The 21,440-nt window shown below is 49.4% G+C and overlaps 1 protein-coding gene across 1 annotated transcript; it reads left to right on the top strand.

Moving 5' to 3' along the window:
• The first annotated feature begins 1,220 nt into the window (after window positions 1-1,220).
• Window positions 1,221-17,531, top strand: Isg20 (interferon stimulated exonuclease gene 20). Its single transcript, XM_038314216.1, is given in 4 exon segments — window positions 1,221-1,328; window positions 1,330-1,449; window positions 12,502-12,702; window positions 17,178-17,531. Coding segments are annotated over 4 exon segments (552 nt in total). The 3' UTR covers window positions 17,301-17,531.
• Window positions 17,532-21,440: the final 3,909 nt, after the last annotated feature.

The raw sequence follows: 21,440 nt of genomic DNA on the forward strand, positions 1-21,440 counted from the left end.
ATTACAGGCTGTCCTAGGTATCCCAGGTGTGTTCTGGCAGGCAGAAATCAAAACAGGTTTCTGAGGAACAGTGCCTCTGAACTTTGATTCTATATACCAGAAATCCTATAGTCCAGCTGAGCTGAGCCTAGGTTTGTCACTGTGCACAAAGGCAGTGAGCCTGCCCCTTTTGGGGCTTCTGGGATTTCTCTCTTTGGACCTAATAAGATTAGGAAATTAGGAAACCACTCTTAAGAATTCTAAGTTCCAGTCCAGGGAGTCTATAGCCCGGCTGAGGCCCTGTCAAGGTCTACCGTTTGTTTGTCAGACTATCCCAGGTAAAGACTGGCCCACTGAGGCACTACTGAGCTGGTAGAAGCCACCAATGGTTCCAACCACCACCACCCCCTGCCACCCCCACAGCCTCCACTGCCTTCACTGGGGCAGAGGCCAGGGACCTGCCCCCTCCTATCCAACCAACTCTCCCGTCCTTCCCCAGTTAATAGCCCACTGTTTCAGAACCGGCTTGCTCTGCCCTCAGAAGACCTCACTGACAGCAGTGACAGCAGATCCCAGAAGTTGTAGGACATTCCTCGGGCTCCCATCCCGGGATGTTTATTCTCTGGGTGGAGGGTGAAAAAGAAAGATGTTGCAATCCACTCCATCCACGTCAGACACAGACACGTCATCTGAAAGGGAGGAGGGCAGGGCCAGAGGAGGGACACCTGAGGCAGCCAGCCCTGGACTGAAGCCTGCTGGCTGGCCCCCCACCTGCTTAGCCTGAGGGGATGGAGCAGCCCAGCCTACAAGGCCTGCCCCCCCCTCCCCCGACTTCCCTTGATAACAAAGCAGAAACTGAAACTAAAACAGGCTCAAGTTAGAGATGAGTCACTTCCCAAAGTAACTGCAGTAACCGAGCGGTGACAACAGAAAAGAGAACCCGGGCACTGAGCAGACAGGTGAGAGCAGGAACCGCCCACAGCAGCCCAGCCTGGGAAGCAGAGGGAGGGGGTTGCTTGTTGGTGGGACAGCCAAACAGGACGTGCAGGGGTCTGGCCAACCTAAGCACCGAGAAGCTGAAGGGTCCCCTGTGGCCAGGTGCCATTGGGACAAAGGATAGGGCTGAGGGTGGTTCTGGCAGGGTGGTGGCCCAGGATGCCTGGAGTCTTGTGGGTACTTGAATGACACCCTGGTCTTCCCCCGCTTCCATCCTCCAGGACTTTCTGAGGGTCTCCAGGAACATGGCAGGCAGCCCAGATGTGGTGGCCATAGACTGCGAGATGGTGGGCGTAGGGCCCCTAATGGTGAGTGGCCTTGCCCGCTGCAGCATCGTGAACCTCTATGGCACAGATTCTGTACGACAAATACATCCGGCCAGAGGGCGAGATCACCGATTATAGAAACCAGGTCAGCGGGATCACACCTCAGCACATGATGAGTGGCTACGCCTTTTGTGAAGCCAAGCTAGAGGTAAGTGAAGGGGACCAGGAGTCAAGCCAACGGAGTGCAGGGAGCCCTGTCCTTCCTCCTCAGCACCTTCCCTAGGGTCTGTGACTCTACCATGAGAAATTCCTCACCTTTCTGAGACATGAACCCTGGCCTTGTTATCACAGCCCCAATGAGATAGTTCCCCCCCGCCAACAGAGAACCTTAGGCTCCCATCTGGGGCTGCTTCCAGAGCATCTATCTGGTCTAATTTTCGGGTCTTGTGCTGGGGAAGTTGAATTGCTGCTGATCTCTCTCTCTCTTAGACCACACTGCCCTGGTGAGCCTGGGAAATGAGGCTCCGAGGCAGAGCAGGCTTGAGTTCAGGTGCCAGAGATTCCTGGACTGGAGTTCTTGTTCCCTAACCAAGTGCTCTCTGGGCAGTAGCAGGCTACCTCTTGAGCTTGAAGACCAAGGTTTTTACCCTTTAGCCTGTGGCCACGTCTCCCAGATACTTTCTGTTTCTTTGTATGACTGAAGGGAAATAAAAACTCAAGTGGAAATTTCCCCAGGGGTTCATCACCTCTAAGCAGTTCAGCAGGAGCTTGGGGAAGTTCAAGATCACAGGAACTGAGGTTGGTCTCCACGGAGACATGCCCAGTATGTACCAGAGCACTGAAGGCTAGACATAAAAAATTCCAACAGTGATGTTGGACGGTGGTGGCGCAAGCCTTTAATCCCAGCACTTGGGAGACAGAGGCAGGCAGATCTCTGTGAGTTTGAGACCAGCCTGGTCTACAAAAGCTAGCTCCAGGACAGGCTCCAAAGCTACAGAGAAACCCTGTCTCAAAAAAAAAAAAAAAAAAAAAAAACAACAGTGCTATTACTTACTAGTTAGTGGGGGTATTTTCTCTCTCTCATCTCGCCATCTCGTCTCGCTCTCTCTTCTCTCTCTCTCTCTGTCTTTCCCTCCTCCCTCCCTCCCTCCCCCATCACTCTCCTTCTCCCCCCTCCTTCCTCCTCCCACTCCTCTTCTTAATCTTCCCCTTAGCCTTTCTCCTCCCTCCTTTCTTAGCTCTCCCCATGCTCATTCACTCTTCCTGAGCTCATTTCTACCCCAATCCAGCCCAAGTGTTACTCAGGAATTAACTGTCTCACTGGGAAGCAGACACTCTTGAGTCATGACTCCCTGCTGCTCCAATGCAACACTTCATCTGTATCTACCAAGTACATACTGCTTAGACTTTGGAAGGTGCCCCGGGACTGTCTGTGGGATAAGAGCAGACCTGAGTTTGTGCAGCGACGAAGTTGCCTCTATTCCACCATCCACCCTTTCGGGAGTTGCAGCTGACACACACAGGCAGCCAGGGGAAGGGGCCAAGAGCAAGCAAGTATTGTCCCCGGGATCCATTCCCAGCTCTGCCACCTGCCTGCTCTGTGTCCTTGGGCTTGATGGCCACCCTCTCTGAGCTCTCTCATCAAGGGTCTGTGATATGAGGATGATACATCAATATGAATGTATCCGGTGCCATGCTCCATATCCTATCCTAGGCAAAGTCACACCACGTTCTTCACTCCGTGGCACCGGCAAGAATGAGGTAGCCAGTCTCATCGCTCCCGCTTTCAGATGAGGGAGACCAAGGGGCAAGGTCAGTGGTACGCAGGGAGGTGGAGTGGAGCTCATTCTGACTCAGGCTTGGAGCTGTAACATTCCAACCTTCTGCATCAGTGTCCAGTATAAGGGGCAGTGGCCAGCACAGCACACTCCATCCATCGCAGCCCAGGCTACTTGAGCCCTTGACTGGAGCTAACCTAACCTGACCTTAACCTTTCTCAGCCTCCTAGAACAGGAGCCTAGAAACCGTATCTCATATCCCCTCACCCTGCTCCACCACTTCCCAATGAAGTAGCCTTGCCAGAACCTGGCCCCACGCCCCATCCAAGGCCTTTACGAGGCTGCCTGTGTACTAGGTGCACAAGCACCAAGCTGTCCTTGACTTTCAGGAACGTGGGATCGACCAAGATCCCTGAAGAAGCTGGTTCACGACCTGCATGACTTTGGGATTGGCCAGGCTAGCGTAATGAGGAACGAAGACACGCGTACAGAAAACATGGGGTGGGGTGAAACCCCTTGGCTCTGATAGAGATGCACCATAATCAGGGTCTCAGACTCCTTCAAGGCCCAGCTAAGGCACTACATCCGCAAAGGAAATTAACTAAGAAGATCTGAGGAGAAAAAAAAGATTAACGCACCACATTTTTCCTTAGCATGTCTCTTTATTCTTTTTTCTGCTGCAAATGCTTCTAGTTTATACACTCTTACAACCAGCAAATTTCCCAGCCCGGGGCTGTCCAGGACTAGAATTCTTTTTTTGTTGTTGTTTTTATTGATTTTTATTGAGTTCTACATTTTTCTCTGCTCCCCTCCCTGCCTCCCCCTCCCCCTTCAACCCTCTCCAAGATCCCCATGCTCCCAATTTACTCAGGAGATCTTGTCTTTTTCTACTTCTCATGTAGATTAGATCTATATAAGTCTCTCTTAGGGTCCTCATTGTTGTCTAGGTTCTCTGGGATTGTGATTTGTGGGCTGGTTTCCTTTGCTTTATGTTTAAAAAAACCACCTGTGAGTGAGTACACGTGATAATTATCTTTCTGGGTCTGGGTTACCTCACTCAAAATAATGTTTTCTAGCCATCCATATTGCCTGCAAAATTCAAGATGGTTGTTATTTTTTTCTGCTGTGTAGTACTCCATTGTGTAAATGTACCACATTTTCATTATCCATTCTTGGTCGATGGGCATTTAGGTTGTTTCTAGGTTCTGGCTATGATAAACAATGCTCTATGAACATAGTTGAGCACATGTCCTTGTGGCACAATTGAGCATCCTTTGGAGGTGTACCTAAAAGTGGTATTGCTGGGTCCTTGAGGAAGGTTGTTTCCTAATTTCTGAGAAATCGCCACACTGGCATCCAAGGAGCTGTACCAGCTTGCATTTCCACCAGTAAATGCAGAAGTGTTCCCTTTTCCCCACAACGTCTCCATAAGTTGTCATCAGTGTTTTTGATCTTAGCCATTCTCCCTCTCTCCCTCTCCTCTCCCTCTCTTCCCCTCTCCCCCTTTCTCTCTCTCCCCCTCTCTCCCTCTCTCCCTCTCCCCCTCTCTCCCTCTCTCCCTCTCCCCCTCTCTCCCTCTCTCCCCCTCTCTCTTTGTTGTTGTTTTTTGGTTTTTGAGACAGGGTTTCTCTATAGATTTGGAGTCTGTCCTGGACTAGCTCTTGTAGCCCAAGCTGGCCTCGAACTCACAGAGATCTGCCTGCCTCCGCCTCCCAAGGGCTGGGATTAAAGGCATGCGCCACCACCGCCCCACCCAACAATCTTGGCCATTCTTTCAGGTGTAAGATGGAATCTCAGAGTTGTTTTGATTTGCATTTTTCTGATGACTAAGCATGTTGAACATTCCTTAGTGTCTTCAGCCATTTTAGATTCCTCTGTTGAGAGTTCTCTGTTTAGGTCTGTACTCCATTTTTTTTTATTGGATTATGTGATCTTTTGATGACCAATTTTCTTGAGTTCTTTGTATATTTTGGAGATCAGACCTCTGTCTGATGTGGGGTTTAGTCAAGATCTTTTTCCCATTCTGTAGGCTATTATTCTGTCTTGTGGACCGTGTCCTTTGCTTTATAGAAGCTTTTCAGTTCGGGAGGCTCCATTTATTAATTGTTTCTCTCGGTGTCTGTGTTGCTGGGGTTATATTAGGAAATGGTCTCCTGTGCCAATGCGTTCACGTGTACTTCCCACTTTCTCTTCTATAAGGTTCAGTGTGGCTGGCTTTATGTTGAGGTCTTTGATCCATTTGGACTTGAGTTTTGTGCATGGTGATAGATATGGATCTATTTTCATTCTTCTACATGTTGATATCCAGTTATTTCAGCACCACTTGTTAAATATGCTTTCTTTTTTTCCACTTGATATTTTTTTGCTTCTTTGTCAAAATCAGGTGTTGAAGGTGTGTGGATTAATATCTGGGCCTTCAATTTGGCTCCATTGGTCCTCCTGTCTGTTCTTATGCTAATACCAGGCTGTTTTCAGTACTGTAGCTCTGTAGTAGAGTTTGAAGGCAGGGATTGTGACGCCTCCAGAAGTTCTTTTATTGTACAGGATTGTTTGGGCTATCCTGGGTTTTTTGCTTTTCCGTGTGAAGTTGAATACTGCAGTTTCTACACTCTTAGAACCAGCAATTTCCCAGCCAGGGGTGGGTGGTGTCCAGGACTGAAATTCTTTAGGGCCATAAAAGACAGATAGGACATAAAAGACACACACACACACACACACACACACACACAAACACACAGCTGTGACTGTCAGCTCAAAGATGGGAGTGGCTTAGTGAACATGTGTCCCTCCCCTCCCCTTAAGGTTGATTAAGGAGGAGATTAAATCATCAGGGAATTCTAGAAGGGGAGACTGGTGTGCTATGCTATATTTTTAGATGGTTAGATAAAAAGCTAAGAAGTTTATATTCAGTAAAACCATGAGGAAGGCAAAGATTGTCTTTTTATTCAGTGCTCTGCTTTTGTCCCCCCCCCCCCCCCCCATCATGCATAGAGAGTATCGAGTAATCAGGCAACCTACGTAAACAAATGGGAAGCTATGGCCCTTGATCCATTAGCACATTTGCTAGATGTTGCAAGCTCTCAGGCCTTTTAGATCTGAAGTTGACACCTTTGCTCTAAGTGGTTGAAGCAAAAAAAGGAGACCCAAACCTCTAAATGATCAGATCTGGGGCTTGATACTGATTAGCCTTTCTGATCCTTGGCGGTGTGGGTCTGTGGGGCCAGTGAGAAGAATGTCTTTCTTGCTGCCTCTGAGAGTAGAGCACAAGCAGTACGTTTCCTGAGCTAAGATCATCCGTAAACTGAGGTGAAGGTGAGCATAACGCAAGGTTAGTCTTAGGTCGCCGCTTTCCTTATCTATAAGTGAGGTAAAACCAGGGCATGCTGATTTTTTTCTATTTATCTGAGCAGCTATGAATCAACAGCTTTGGGCATATAATAATTCTATGTTTGGAAATGTCTTAAATAGAATCCCTTTATCTAGATTCTAAACACTGCCCAAATGCCTGTCAATAAGATAATTGCAGGAAGCCAGACCCCTGTGTTTACATAGGAGAGAGGAACTGAGACCTGGTAGTGGAAACTGTTTTCACACATAGCTGGGGAATGTAATCAGTACACCCCAAATGCATAGGGAAAATTGTGCTCAGTAAATGATCAAATAGTGCTGGATTGTGGGAGATAAATCCTGAATTTGTAACAGATGGGAGGAAGCTACAGCAAGAAATTTACAGCAAGAAAACAGCCACTTTATTCCCAAGGCAATAGTCACCATCAGCTCAGAAACCAAGGAGGCAAGTTAGCTAATCTTGGTTGGTGTGTCTCTGTAGGGGACTGGTCTCAAGCCACAGTCATCCAGGGGGAGGAAGCTGTGGCCAATTATTTCTGTACATACTGCTTTTTAGCTAAAGGTTAACCATTCATCAACAACTGTCGGACCAGGGAAGGCTTTGCAATTCTCCTGAGCCAGACCTGGGTAAAGCCTCTCTGTCTCCATGAGTCTGCAGCATTTTTTATCCTTGGCATGGCCAGGCTCGTGTCATGAATGTTGTAAGAGAGGGTGCAGGGAAACCACCAAACTGAACCACACCGGGGGTGAAAACCGAAATTGTGTTCAGACTGCGACGCTCTCTCGGGTGCAGGAGGAAAGAAACTTGGCATGGGTGTCTTTGGGATGTCGGTGGGTACATGCTGGTAGAGACTGGTGAGCTTGAAAGATCGCATTGGCACAAGTGTATGTCAATAGAGAGCTATGTCCCCTTTGCCAGAGGCAAGGGAAGATATGGAAGTGGCTCCTTCTGGCAGACAGAAACCCTTCTCACAGGTTCCTGAAGAATGCTGTGTAGGAATTCCAACCTATCACCTGGAAACCTTAGTTTCTCCTCCAGCTGGAGCCTTTACTGTCATCCTGAATCTAGTCAGAGGGCCTGCTCTTTTGTGTGTGGGGGGTGGGGTGGAGGGGAGTGTTTGGACCTGGACAAATGCTTACTCACACAGAGTGCGCTGGTTCCCCACACAGCTGGTTCTCACTCACTAACCACGGTATTTGTTACTTGTTTCTGTGGTGCTGGGATTGAACCAGGCCCTTGCACATGCCAGGAAGGAGTTTACACCAACTGAGTCACATCCCCAGCTGTCTTTTTTGAGATACAGTCTCACTAAGCTTCCCAGGCTGACCTTGAACTCACTAACCAGGCAGGTTTTGAACTTTTGGTCTTTCTGCCTCAGCTTCCTGAGTAGCTGAGGGTACAGACATGTACTTCCAAACGCATTCTTCATAATTGTGTGTGTGTGTGTGTGTAGCCTGTGTGCACTTGTTTGTGTATACACGCGTGGGTACAGGTCTACACGTATGTGGAGGCCAAGGTCCATCAGTGTAAGGTGTCTGTCTTGATTTCTTCCCACCTTATTTTTTTGCAACGGGGTCTTTTTGAACCTGAAGCACATTGTTTTGGGAAGGATAACTTATGACCAGCTAATGAATTTTGGAAATCCCTTTGTCTCCATCTGGCCCCCAGCATGAGGCATATAGACATGTGCCTACACATCCAGTTTTTAAGTGGGTGCTGGGGATCCAAACCTAGGTCCTTAATGCTTGTGTATCTGGCCCTTTCTGACTGAACTGTTTCCCCAGCCTCATCTATGTTTTTACTCCTAAAAGCAGAAAATACACATGGGCCCCAAAATGTCCTGGAGACCCCCAGAAGAAAAAGCTGCTAGCCTTTTCTCAGATCCACAGGCAGTGGAATCTTTCAGGGGCATCTTGGGCTTGCCAGAGTTGAGTTCTGGGCAGGTTTTCTGTTCAAAGCTCTTCAACCCCAGGTTAAAGGGACAGTGAGTAGGCCCAATTCATGGCAAGCAGTAAGCCAGCCTGTGGTAGCCAGGAGTGCTGTGAGCTAGCCTGAGCCCCCTGACTCTGCCCAGGAATGTTAGAGCACTGACACCAGCTCCATTTTCTTTGTGTAAGACAAGGACTCATGTAGCCCAGGCTGTCCTCAAACTCACTATGTAGGCCAGGATAGCTTTGGACTTCTCCAGGGCTTACAGATATGCCCTCTTCTTGCTTTTTCCCCCTTTTATTAGTTTGTAATGTGATACTATTGCTTTCACAGGGTAAAGCAATTGTTCTATATCTCCCCACATCCCTCAATCTGCCAATCATCTGGAACACTGGTTCTGAATGAGATGAGAATTTGCATACACACACACCCATCCCCCCCCCCCACCAGAGACATTTCTGGCTGTCACTGTGGCCGGAGCAGGGCTGCCACTAGCAGCACGTAAACAAAGGCTGGACGTGCTGTTCTGTAGCCTCCTCCCCAATCCGATTCCACAGGAAAGACAAAATGGGTGGGCCTCGGCCTCAGATGCCTATGGAGCTCTAGTGGAGAAACACGGGTCTATAGAGACTCTGACAAATCACAAACAAGGAGCCCAAGAAGGGCAGTGACACGCTGAAGACACAGGCAGGTGACTACATGTCAGCCGTCAGGCTCAGGGCTCCTTCCTGGCAGCTTCACGTGGCTCTACTTCCTGGAATCGAAGAGAGGTTGCTTGTAACTGATCTCTTGCTTTTGTCGGCTCTCCAAAGTCAGAAGGAGGTAGTCTGTGGTCAGGGAGTGGTATCAGCTGGGACCAGCCCCGTGGCTTCACTATGGTCAGGGTGTGCTGCTGGGGCTCTGCCACCTGGCAGATTCCCGCGGAGCTTAGCCAGGTCCGGTAGGCAACTATGCTGCTCCTCTTTTAATCCAGGATAGCAGTGTGAGCCAGGGGCGGAGCAACCCGGGAGTCAGGCAAGAGACGAGAGGAAGCAGGGGACTGGGACCATTCCTGATGACAGGAGGACTCTTGATCCTCTGGGAAGACAAGAGTCCTCTCCAGTCCGCTACTTACAGCCACCTCTGCTGGTCGCCAGCAGCGAATAGCCAGATATAGGAAGCAGTGGAGGGCTGAGGGTGTGGAAGAAACAAAGTAACGGACTCCTAGAAGCTGCCAGGGTTCAGGCAGGTTTCACAACTGATCAGCAAAGTGGAACCAGGGGGAGGGTTCCCAAGGGCCCGCTCCAGGCCCTTTGATCCTGTGCCTCTGCAGCTGGTCCCCGTGCTCTGAATTAGATTCATCTGGGAAATGCTAGGACCTAGGCTCAAGGAGCCCGTGAACAGGGGGCACCAGCACCTGGTCTTCTGACTCAAGACCTGGGCCTCCTTTGCATCTGGGTGCCAGTTAGCCAGATAATGGGACAAGCCCCCACCTCAAGCTTCTTGGCTAAGTGTCAACACAAGCCCAGAAAGGTCCTTTAATGTCCCCAGGAGAAGCAGGCAGTAGAGCAGTGTTAGGCAGGCAGGAAAGTTTCTATAATGCAGGTTAAGGTGCTGGTTGTGTACAGAGAAAGCAGAAGGCAGGCAGAGTTGTCTTGAAGCCATAGCCAAGGCCAGACACCCTGTTTTGTTTCCAGATACCTCTTTCTAGCCAAGTTAAAGAATGTTGATGTGCTGTGTGCCAGGGTATGGGAGAGAGGCCAAGGGGAGGCTTAGAAGTCCATGTAAGACATGAGGCTGAACGCTCCAAAGGTTGCCCTTCTCTCACTGAGCTGTTAGATGTCTGGATCAACCTTGCTCATCCAGCTGTGTGACAAGCAGATGCTCTGAAGCCAGGCTCAGTCACTACCTCTCTGTGTGGGGAATCCCAGCATTCCGATGTTTAGCACATCATCCCCCAAAATGGCCCAAACACTGGTAGGTAGCATTTGTTGTGCCTGTGTATCTGTGATTGAGCAGGGCTAGGTAGTAGGGGCAGTGTGGCAGGGCCAGCAGGCAGGAGTAATGTGTAAGGTTGCTTGCTGCTGTACTAGATTTTCTCAGCGTGTCTCTACATATGACCTTTCTCCAGGGTTTCCCCAGCCAGGGGAAGTCCATTCCTCCTCCTTTGTTTGCTTAGGGTTCCATGTAGCTCAGACTGACTTTGATCTCACTGTGAACTGATCCTCCTGACTCCAGCCCCCAAATTCTGGGATTACAGGTATGTGCTGTCATACCAACTTTATATGGGATAGAACCTAGGTTCTCCCATGAAAAGTTTTTATGCCCTGATACATCTCTCTGCTGACACAATAATCCAAATCAGACCAAATCAAACCAAATTAGAAAAGCCCAGGTTTAATGGATGCCAGCGCTCCCCGGTGGCCTTCCAGGCCCTTAGAGAGGAGATGGGGAAGGAAGACCAGAAAATCATGTGTTTATTCTCTGGGGATCAGTTTAAATACGCTGTGGGTGTGGTCTTGAGCTACTCTGGAGAGCCGTTTGACGGGCTTTGTAGGAGGTGGAGTCTGGACTGAGGCAACTCCCAGAGAAGGGGGCCTGGGATGGAACTTTTCACCCAAATATTCCAGACTTTTTTAGGATATATGAATGCCAGGGGCTGGGGTGACGCTTCCAACCAAACATCCCATGCCAGGCAAGTTCTCCACCAGCTGACCAGCCTGTAGTACAAATTCTAATCAGTCTTAATAATAAAAACCCAGAGTCAGATATCAGAGCAAATGTTGAAAGATCAGAGAAGTAGAGGAACCAACCACTAGAGAGTCTTTTTAACCTCTATGAAATCATCAGACCAAAGCAGGCAAGATCTTGTCTCCATGAATCCTCAGACTGAATGGCTTGAACTCCTACTTCCTCTCACCTTATATTCCTCTTTCTGCCCAACCATATCCCTTTCTGTCTCTACCTTTCTAGTGCTGGGATTAAAGACTCCCAAGCACTGGGATTAAAGGTGTGAGCCATCACTGCTGGCTGTTTCTTTTTTAGATTGGGTCAATCTCAAGCAGCCCAGGGTGGCCTTGAACTCACAGAGATCTGTCTGTCTCTGCCTGGAATTAAAGGTGTGTGCCACCACTGCCTGGCCTCTATGGCTAACTAGTGGCTCACTCCACACTCTGATCTTCAGGCAAGCTTTATTTGTTATAGCACAAACAAAATATCACCACACCAGCCCTAATACTGTTTTTAAAGAGCACTATGAAAGAATTAACAAACATTTAAAATGGTCAGAGACATTTTGGGAAAATGATTTTATTCCTCTGTGTTTTCGGTTACCATTGTTTTCTTTTGTAGAATTCTGTTAAGCCTGGGCCTCCCTCCTAACTGAGCTAGCTGCTGAACCGAGCCAGCAACTTAAAGCTTTAAAAGACAATATGAATTTGTTATCTTAATGTTGTTCTTCTCAGAAGTCCAACCTGGGCCTTTTTGGGACCAGAGTTAAAGAGTTTGCAAGGCTGGTTTTTCATCCCTTGCCAAGTTCTGGAGGCAGCTTGAACACCCTGGCCTTGGTCCTTCCTTCTGTTCAAAACTACCAATAGCCCACAAATTCCCTCCCCCCCCCCAAAAAAAAATCCCTGACCTTCAAAATGAAGGGCCCTTGATAATGGGGGTCTATTCTGGAACTCTCATTCTCTGGCCAGTGTTGGGGATTGGATCTAATAACTTTCCCACTGAGCCACAATCCCAACCAAAAGCTTCCCTATTTTAAGATCAATATCTGGCTAACAGTTTAAGTTCCACACGCACTTATACACACACACACACACACACACACACACACACACACACACCCCGCCGCCCAGGTATGTGTTCACAGATTCCCCTCAGAGGGGTGTGGACACCTCTGGGAGGTCATTTCTTGTCCGTTTGTAACAGCAGGGTTGCTCAGCAGGTTAAAGGACAGAGTCTACGTGCTGAGTGTCCATGCAAGCCCTTCCCATGAGCCTCGGGAGCAGCCCAGGGTAGGGGTCCTCACAGAGTTAGACTACTTTGAGAAGGGCTCTGGACCTTGTGTTTCTTCAGTGAGGGAAGGCGATTTGGCCCAGGGTCCCATAGGAGCTCCAAGAGTGGCCACTGCCCACCTAGCTCCATGACTCCGGGGAGGGGGGGTACTCTGCCTGGAGCACCCAGGGTGGACATGTATGGGGACACCTGTCTTCCTGAACAGATCCTGCAGCTTCTGAAAGGCAAGCTGGTGGTAGGCCATGACCTGAAGCATGACTTCAATGCACTGAAGGAGGACATGAACAACTACACCGTCTACGACACATCCACAGACATGGTGCTGAGTCATGAGGCCAAGGTGGGCCATTACAAACGGGTGTCCCTGCGGGTGCTGAGTGAGCGTCTGCTAAACAAGCGCATCCAGGTGAGGACCCCCTCCCCCCCAACCCCCCTCCCACACCCTCCATTACCCTCCTGTCGTCTCTCTTTTCTCCCTCCTCCCCCTCAAATTAAGAGTAGCCCGCTCTTGCTCTTCCGGCTTTCTCTCCTCTTCCAAACAAGGAATCCCCTTCCTACTTTCTCCTTAGTCTTTGCTCTCTCCTAAAAGTGAGGCTCCTCCTCCTTTTCTTTCCCACTCCGCCCGTCCCCCCTCCAGGTAAGGAGCCTCTGTAGCCTGCTGGACCTAGGCCTATCCTCCAGGACTCTCCACTCTGGAACTCAGGAACTCTGGTACAGACATTAACCCCAAGATTCTTCCCTCCACTCCTGAGAGGCTGTATGTTTGTGTGTGAGGTGTCTTTGGCTTCAGGAGATCAGAGTTAAGGGAATACAGAAAACCTCTTGTGAGGTGATCCCAGGAGCACTGACAGGGAAGGAGAGGGGCGAGCCCCTGGTAAAGGGTTCTTGACTTAAATCATGTGAACCATGGGTCTCATACCACTGCAACCCCAGAGGAATGATGGAAAGCCTGCACCTCCAATGTGCCATAGTGGGATCTGAGAGCTGGGGTCCCTACCAGCCTCAGCAGAGAAGTGGGGCTCGAATCTGGGATGTCTGGAAAGCAAAATGAGTACACGAACACAGGATTCTGATGCAGGGTGACAGGCTATCAGATGCAGAGCAAGATCTTCTTCTTCTTCTTCTTCTTCTTCTTCTTCTTCTTCTTCTTCTTCTTCTTCTTCCTCTTCCTCTTCCTCTTCCTCTTCCTCCTCTTCCTCTTCCTTTTCCTCCTCCTCCTTCTTTTTACCCTGAGCTTCAAACCTCAGTCTTTTATTGTAAAGTTCACACAAGGAAAATGATTTTTTTTCTTGCCACAGGTTAATCATTACCTGGGCAAAGCAGGTCACAGGAAGTATAAAGATTCTTTGAAATCAGAACATCATCATTCATTATGACACTTCCCCAGTTCTCAAGAACCATGCAAGCCACTATATTCTTAATTCTTGGCTGAGTTAATCATACAACAACTTCTGAGGCTTTCACCTCCCTGGCTAACTACTTGCAGTTACAGAAGCATAGTTCCATGGGTTTTACTCCATTGTTGTACCTTTCCCATTGTTCCTCACAATTCTAATTTTGATTTATTGGGTCATAGGCAGTCAGCCCTAAAGCCCTAGGTTCCTCAGAAACTTTATTCATCATAGCCAAGTTCTTTTCTGTTTCACTATAATTCTTTTTTTTTTTTTTTGTTTTTCGAGACAGGGTTTCTCTGTGGGTTTGGAGCCTGTCCTGGAACTAGCTCTTGTAGACCAGGCTGGTCTCGAACTCACAGAGATCCGCCTGCCTCTGCCTCCCGAGTGCTGGGATTAAAGGCGTGCGCCACCACCGCCCGGCTTCACTATAATTCTTTTGCCAAGTTTTATAATCAGGCGAAGAGCAATTTCTGCATTTTCCCCAAATTTCCCCAATTCTTCCATCAGTTAGGTTTTTTTATCCCCATGACCTGCTTTACAGCTTCAATGCCTGCCTGCTCTGTCAGATCAGGAAGACTCATATTATCATACAGCACATCCCTATTTTCAGAAGCCACTGGTGTGGAAGGAGAAAAAGAACTTGAAGAAAGAGTACACTAGTAGAATTGCTATAACCAGAACCATCTGTAACATTGCCAAATGCCTATGCAGACGCCATCGAAGCAGTCCTCCGGGCGTAGGAGTTTCCTTTCTGGCCCTCAAGTAACGCTCATTTAGCTGCCGCTGGGCTGCCTGGAGGGAATTGCTTCCTGCATCTCAGGAACCACACGTGGAGGGGGCCCGGCTCAGGCACCTATGCACCAGTTCCTGTCATATGTCCAGTGTTGCTCCAGGGTGCTACCTCCTTAGTTTGTGGGGGTGGGACTCACCCTCCTCCAAGTGAGAAGAGCTGTAGGTAGGGGGCCCACCTTAACAGCCAAACACTACACAGGGAACACAGGGACCCTCCTGGTCAACAATTTTGTTGTTGTTGTTGTTGTGTTGTTTTGTTTTTTGGTGTTTTTTTTTTTTTTTTTTTGGTTTTTTTTTTTTTTTTTTTTTTTTTTTTTTTTTTTTTTTTTTTTTTTTTTTTTTTGAGACAAGGCTTCTCTGTTTAGCCCTGGCTGTCCTGGAACTCTGAGATCAGACTGACCTCAGACCCAGAAGTCTGCCTGCCTCTCTGCCTTGAGAGTGCTTGGAATAAAGGCACGTGCCACCAGTGCTCAGCTGGGGGGGGGTTGTTTGTTGGTTGGCTGTTTTTGTTTTTGTTTTTTAACTTTTCAGCATTGGGAAGCAGACCCAGGAACTTGAACATAACAAGCTGAACAAGCATCAGCCTTTGTTTTCTTAAAGCAGGGTCTGGCTGTGCAGCCTATATTCCCAACTCTGACTCCGCCTTGTAAATGCTGGCATTGTAGATATATGAGCAGCTTCAGTAGCACTTCAAGGAGCACCTACTCTGTGTTAGATGCTGAATGTGAAGGTGCCACGCCCCTGCCTGGGAGAAGCTCTCGTTGACTGGGAGGCAGCCCAGGAGCAGGCATTGTTGGGGAGAGATAGTGCAGTGGGTAGACCGCTTTCCTAGCATGCACTACAGAGACCAAGCATGGTGCATACCTGCAATGCTAGCCCTTGGGAGGTAGAACAGGAAAGCCAGCTTTCCTGAGGACAGCTTCATAGTAAGTGGGAGGCTAACCTGGACTATAGGAGCCAGGAGGACAGTATCCTGGGGATGGGGAGAATGGTGGTCTGCCCCCTAGGAGAGCAAATCCCAGTATGGCTTTCAGGGCCAGAGTCACAGCGGTCTGGAGAAAGGGAGGAGCCAGTTGGAGAGGGTTCCATGAGCCAGCACCTGTAGGGTATGAATGACTTGTCTTGAGTGGCTGATGGTATGAACCCCCACCCCACACCTCTGTTAACTGTTTTGGAGGCAGGAGTGGGCCTGAATCTGCCTGGCTTCTGTCAGTCCCCTGACCCATGAGAATGGTCTGGCTTTTCTTATACCCTGGGGGCATGCAGTGATCTTTTATGCCTGCACCAGGAGCGTGTGTCTTCACACCCGCCCTTCTGCTACCCTCTGTGGCTCTCAGCTCAGGCCTTGTCCCGGAGTCCTTGAGTCTGCTCTGCAGAACTGTTAGGCTCCATTCCTCAACCTTGGTTATTTCAGGGACTCTGTTTACCCTCCTCACTGGCCCCTACCTGCACTGCTGTTCTCAGAACCCAGCCTCTGGCTCCTGACTGAGGACTTTGCTGATCACCTCAACAGGAGATGAGCCAGTTTTGTCACAGTCAGAGGTGCTGATCCCTCCCCTTACGGGAATGAACCCCACGGGGAAGGAAAGTTCCTGGTGTACTTAGCCCTTGGGCCTGCTGGGAACTGATAATACTTTGATTCCTTATAAGGCAGGTGTGTCCAGGTCATTTTACCGAAGAGGAAAGAAAAAAAAAACCTTGCCCAAGGCCATGAGGTCCTAGGAGATAGCTAGAATTGGGACCAAGGCCAGGGCTGTCCACTTCTCCAGGCTGATTGGTAGAGGATGCTCCAGCCACCAGCTGCCACTGCCACAGAGAGTGAAGCAGTGACATTTGGTGCCCTGTCCTCACCTGTCAAGCGAGGGTGGTGGTGGCACCTAGGGCAGTAGCACTTGGGATGTAGGCGTCACCGCAGATACCGGCTTATTAGTAACGCAGAACGCAGAACGGGATGTTGGCAGCCTGTCTGAGCTGGGCCTCCCCACAGATGTCTGTAACACCCAGTCTGAAGAGTAGCAAAGGAGCCCTTGGACAGGCGGGCTGCCCTAGCAGAGGGACATGGGGAAACAGCCGAGCTGAGCCCTCTAGTCGGGTTGCAGGTAAGACTTGAGGCCAGGAGGTGAAAGATGGCGCAAGGAGTTGGCCTGGCTCTTGGATGTGAACCCTCACTCTCGAATATTTGTCGTGTTGAGCCTCGGTTTCACATCCAGTAAAATTGGGGATAGCCAGATCTAGCTCCTGGGGCTTGGGAAGGTTCCATGGGCCAAAGGATTAGCACCAAGGTGGCGATGGCGGTCATTTCTTCCTCAACAGAAAGTCTAGAACCCGGTTCTACCCCATGCTCTGGTCCTCTCTTCAAAGGGCTTCTGGTGTAGTGGCTCGTCCTTCTCTGTCTCTCAAGTACTCTCAGCCTCTCAGGGGACTGGGCCAGGCACCGATATCCACCCAGCCTACCCTCTATGTAGGAGATGGATAGAGTTGCTGGTCTCCACTTGGTCACTCCCTTTCCCTCTCTGAGCATCTTTGCTCCGCCCCGCCCCACCAGCCCTTCATTGGAGTTCCCTGCCTCCTTGTAAGCTGCCATATTCAGCTCCCGCCACCGACACTCTCACCTACTGACCCACTCCAGGACTGGGGAGGACAGTGTGTCTCCAGAGGCAGCTCCCTTAGCTCTCGCTCTCCCTTGTGTCTACAGAACCACTGGCTGGGTCACAGCTCTGTGGAAGACGCCAGGGCCACGATGGAGCTCTACAAAATCTCTCAGCGACTCCGAGCCAGAGGCCAGCCAGGACTGTCCCACCTGGGGGCATCATACTGAAGGTCATCCTCTTCCAGGGACCAGAAGCTTCCACTCCTTAAGGACAGTAGTTTTTCACAGACGAGACCCGTTTCTAATAACAAAAGCAGAAGCAAAGACAAGAACACTCCTCCATGACAGGATTTCTCTTGCTTTTGGGGAAAAAAAAGAACAAACAAACAAATAGAAAAAAAAAAACAAAAACAAAAAAAAACCTTTAGTAATAAATGACCCTGTATTTTATCTAATCAATCATTGGAACTTGTCTTTTGTCTTCTTTGGTGACAGAAAGAAGATTTATGCCCAGGAAGTTAGCAAGTGCCTCTCCCTCCACCCCTTCCCCCCCACTTTCTTCCCTCTTCCCCTTTCCCTCCCCTCACTTCCCCCAGGTCTATTTTATTAGTTTGCACATTGCGAAGAGAGCACCAGGCAGGCAGTAATAGGAAAACTTGCTTTTTTATTCTTCTTGAGCCCAGGCCCACCTTGAGCTCGTGACTGTCCCGACTCAGCCTACTGAGCGCGAGCATTACAGGAGTGTAGTACCGCAGCCAGTTTAGATATGCGGAGAGCTTTGCTGATGCTTTCTTTCGCATACTTCAGGAGGTTGAACCTAGGCTCTCCTCTATGTTAGGCAAGTGCTCTACCATTGAGCCACATCCCCAGCCCTCCCTCTCCCTCACTCAACCTTTTGCCATTAATCACTTTTATTTTTGAATTTTAAACCTTATTATAAAAAAAAGTTGCAAGAAAAAAAATCACGCACCAAAATTAGATTCCAAGACTGTACAACTCAACGACCATCTGTATAGTTAAGAGTAGCCATTTGGGACGAAAGCTGTGGAGCATCAATTTGATTTTATGCTTTCACAATGTATTTTTAGGCAGTGTCCATCACCAAAACAAACAAACAAAAAAAACCATGACAGAGTGAGAACTAGAAGAAACAGTTCGCTTTATATCTTCCTTCCTGCCGTGTTGATGCTGGTTTCGGTACTTCCCCAGCATTCTATCACATCTCCCTCCCTCCTTCCCTCCCTCCCTCCCTCCCTCTCTCTCTCTCTCTCTCTCTGTCTCTGTCTCTCTCTGTCTCTCTCTCTGTCTCTCTCTCCCTCCCTTTCCTTTCCCCTTCCGTTCTCTTCACTGCTTGCTCCCTCCCTTCCACTCCCCTCCCCCCACCATGCTATGAATGCAGGCCACTGTGGCCCATGTGTGGAGGTCAGAGCACAACCCTTGGGAGCTAGTTCTCTCTTACCACATGGGTCCCCCGGATCAAGCTCAGGTCATGAAGCTTAGTGACTAGTGCCTTTACCTCCTTCTCCCTGTCTCCCCCCCTTTTTTTTAGTACTAAGGAGTGAACCCAGGGTCTTGTACATGCTAGGTACTTTATCACTGGGCTACACCCCCCTCCTTTTTTAACTTTGGAAAGGGTCCTCACTAAGTTGCCCAGGTTGGCCTTAAATTTGCAATCTCTATGCCTCGCCCTGGCTACTAGTGTGATTATAGGCCTATGCCCCTGGCCTTTCTCGGGAACTTGAATCCTGTGTATCCAAGGAAACTTTGGAATCTGAGTAACATATATTTTAAGGCCCCTCTCTTCTTGTTGAATTTACATCGAGGGGCACTGTTTCCTAGGCTTCCTGCTCGGGTGTCAACCCACCCCATCTTGAGACTGGCGCTTTGAAGCAGAGAGGCTGCAAGTGTCTTGGAGCCACTACCTTCTCTTTTCTTCTTCTTCTTCTTCTTCTTCTTCTTCTTCTTCTTCTTCTTCTTCTTCTTCTTCTTCTTCTTCTTCTTCTTCTTCTCTTCCTCGTCCTCCTCCTCCTCCTCCTCCTCTTCCACCTCCTCCTTCTCCTTCTTCTTCTTTTTTGTTTTTTGTTTTTCGAGACAGGGTTTCTCTGTAGTTTTGGAGCTTGACCTAGCTCTTGTAGACCAGGCTGGCCTCGAACTCACAGAGATCCTCCTGCCTCTGCCTCCCAAGTGCTGGGATTAAAGGCGTACGCCACCACCACTGGCTTCTCCCTTCTTTATAAGATGAGAAAGTCTAGAGTCCGAGGGAACTAGCCAGGAGGCTAGCTTTGCCCTTTAGGAGCTGTGTGGCCACCAGCAAGCTCCTGACTTTCTTATGCCACAGCGTCTCTGCCAGTGAAACAGGAAGTCCTAACGTGGCATCATGTATTTATGAGCTGTTGTCTGCAGACTGTGAGCACTGCTCCTGTCTTCTCTTAACAGGCCAAGGGTCAGTAACTGTTGTCATTATTTCTTGGGCTGCTGCCAGAATCTCCATCCCAACTCCCATCTCTAGCCTTTGTGATTTTCAGTGCAAGAATTCAGACATGAGCCACAGAGCGCAGTGTAGAAAGTAGGATTTTATTGCAAAGTAGGTGCCAGTAACAGGGAGAGCAGACAATGGCCAAAGAGACCAGTATCTGGACCTACGCACCAGGCAGGCTTTATAGTATGTCTATTATCCCCAGCAGTCCTTTTAGGCCTTTGTTCTGCTCCATGGTGGGAGATCTTTTTGGACTGGGTCTCTCTGACTTCCAGAAAGAGGCTCGGTGGTGTGTCACGTGTGGCGGGATGATGCGTCTTTTATTCTTTACTAGAAGGCTTCCCTTCTGTGAACTTCAAGACTCCATAGAGCCCATTTCAAGTAGTTACCTCAGGCTGTCAAGGGAGTCATGTTAGCCTAGGAGGTCGCTTTTCTTCCCTCAGCAAGAAAAACGATTCCGGTCCCAACCTTGTGTCCCTCACTACCCAGCAGTCCCTGTCCTTTGTGTTTCTAGACTTTAGACTAGGAGAGAGGGTCCAGCTCCTAAATTCTCCAAGTCTGCTGATGTCTACCTACCTGACTGGGGCTTTAACCCAGATCAGCAGACTGGGAAGCTGTCAGTACCTGATACATACTGAGTGTGAGCACACTGTACTCAAGTCCTGGGGTTCCTCAGGAAGCACCTCCTGGCTTCAAATGGCAGAAGATCAGGCTTGCACATGGAAGCCGGAAAACCAAAGACGCCTCAATCAATCGGACTACAAGTGCCGGGTCCTATTTCAGTGGATCTGCCATGGGACACTGGCACGGATGAGAACGGCCATCGCATTTGGTACTAACGGGCAGGGACCTTGTCACATGCTCAACTTGCCTCCCAGGCCATGGGAGCCTCCCCGGGAGGTGTGACCAGCTTTGAGAAATGCTGTTTGAGTGACAGGTGAGTGCAATATGCAGCCGCAGTTGACAGGTGGCCTAGGCAAGGGAGGACTTGGCCACCCACCCAGCCTCTTCTCCCGGGACAGCTGATACAGAGGGAAGTCCGAGGCCCTGTACGTTGGATAGTCCTGCTTCACAGATGAGAGGCTCACGGTAAGAGGGCGGAGGATGCAGCTAATTTGTTAGGGTGAGCACCTAGCAATCACAAGGCCCCGGGTTCATTTCCCCAGCACCTCGTAAACCAGGCGTGATGATGTACACCTGGGATAGCACTGGGGAGGCTGAGGCAGGAAGATCAGAAGTTCAAGGTCGTCACTGGCTACACAGCCAATTTGAGACTAGCGCACTTGAGATCCTGTCTCAAGCAACACAGCACACAACATGATACAGCAAGTAAGGCTGGGATCTGAGGGATTCTGATCTGGTCCTACCTCCCCACAAACCTGAGGTGCTTTACAGTGGTAATGCCTGCCATCTGAGCTCCTGAACTCCGGGCACTTGGGGACTCCCCCTCAGGAGGGGAAAGTGCAGCTCTCATTTCCTGTGTGCTCCCCCAGGCCTCACACCCCTCCCCTCCCTCCACCTTGCCCAAGAACTTGCTGTCCTATTGTTTTCTATGAATCTGGGAAATCCTGGGTTGCATTTGCCCTAGCTGGCTGCCACCCACCACTAGGTGGCGGTCATGGACTATCAGCCTAACAGGCCGCCTTGGAGGCACAGAGCTGTGAGACGCTTTTAAAAACTTGGGCACTGATCAGGTACCGCTGGCTAGTCACTGGTCTTAATCTCAGAAGGCGGCCAAGATATGACCCAGGTCCAAGAAGGCTGGCTCCAGGCTCTCTAAATCACAACCTACCTTTCTTTCTGTGGCTTCCAGTTCTTTTGAAAGGCAGGACAAACCTAGATTCTTTTTTGTTGTTGTTTTTTTGAGACAAGTGTTTTTTTTTGTTTGTTTG

This window comes from Arvicola amphibius, chromosome 12 (genome assembly GCF_903992535.2).
Source record: "Arvicola amphibius chromosome 12, mArvAmp1.2, whole genome shotgun sequence".
NCBI classification, from domain to species: Eukaryota; Metazoa; Chordata; class Mammalia; order Rodentia; family Cricetidae; genus Arvicola; species Arvicola amphibius.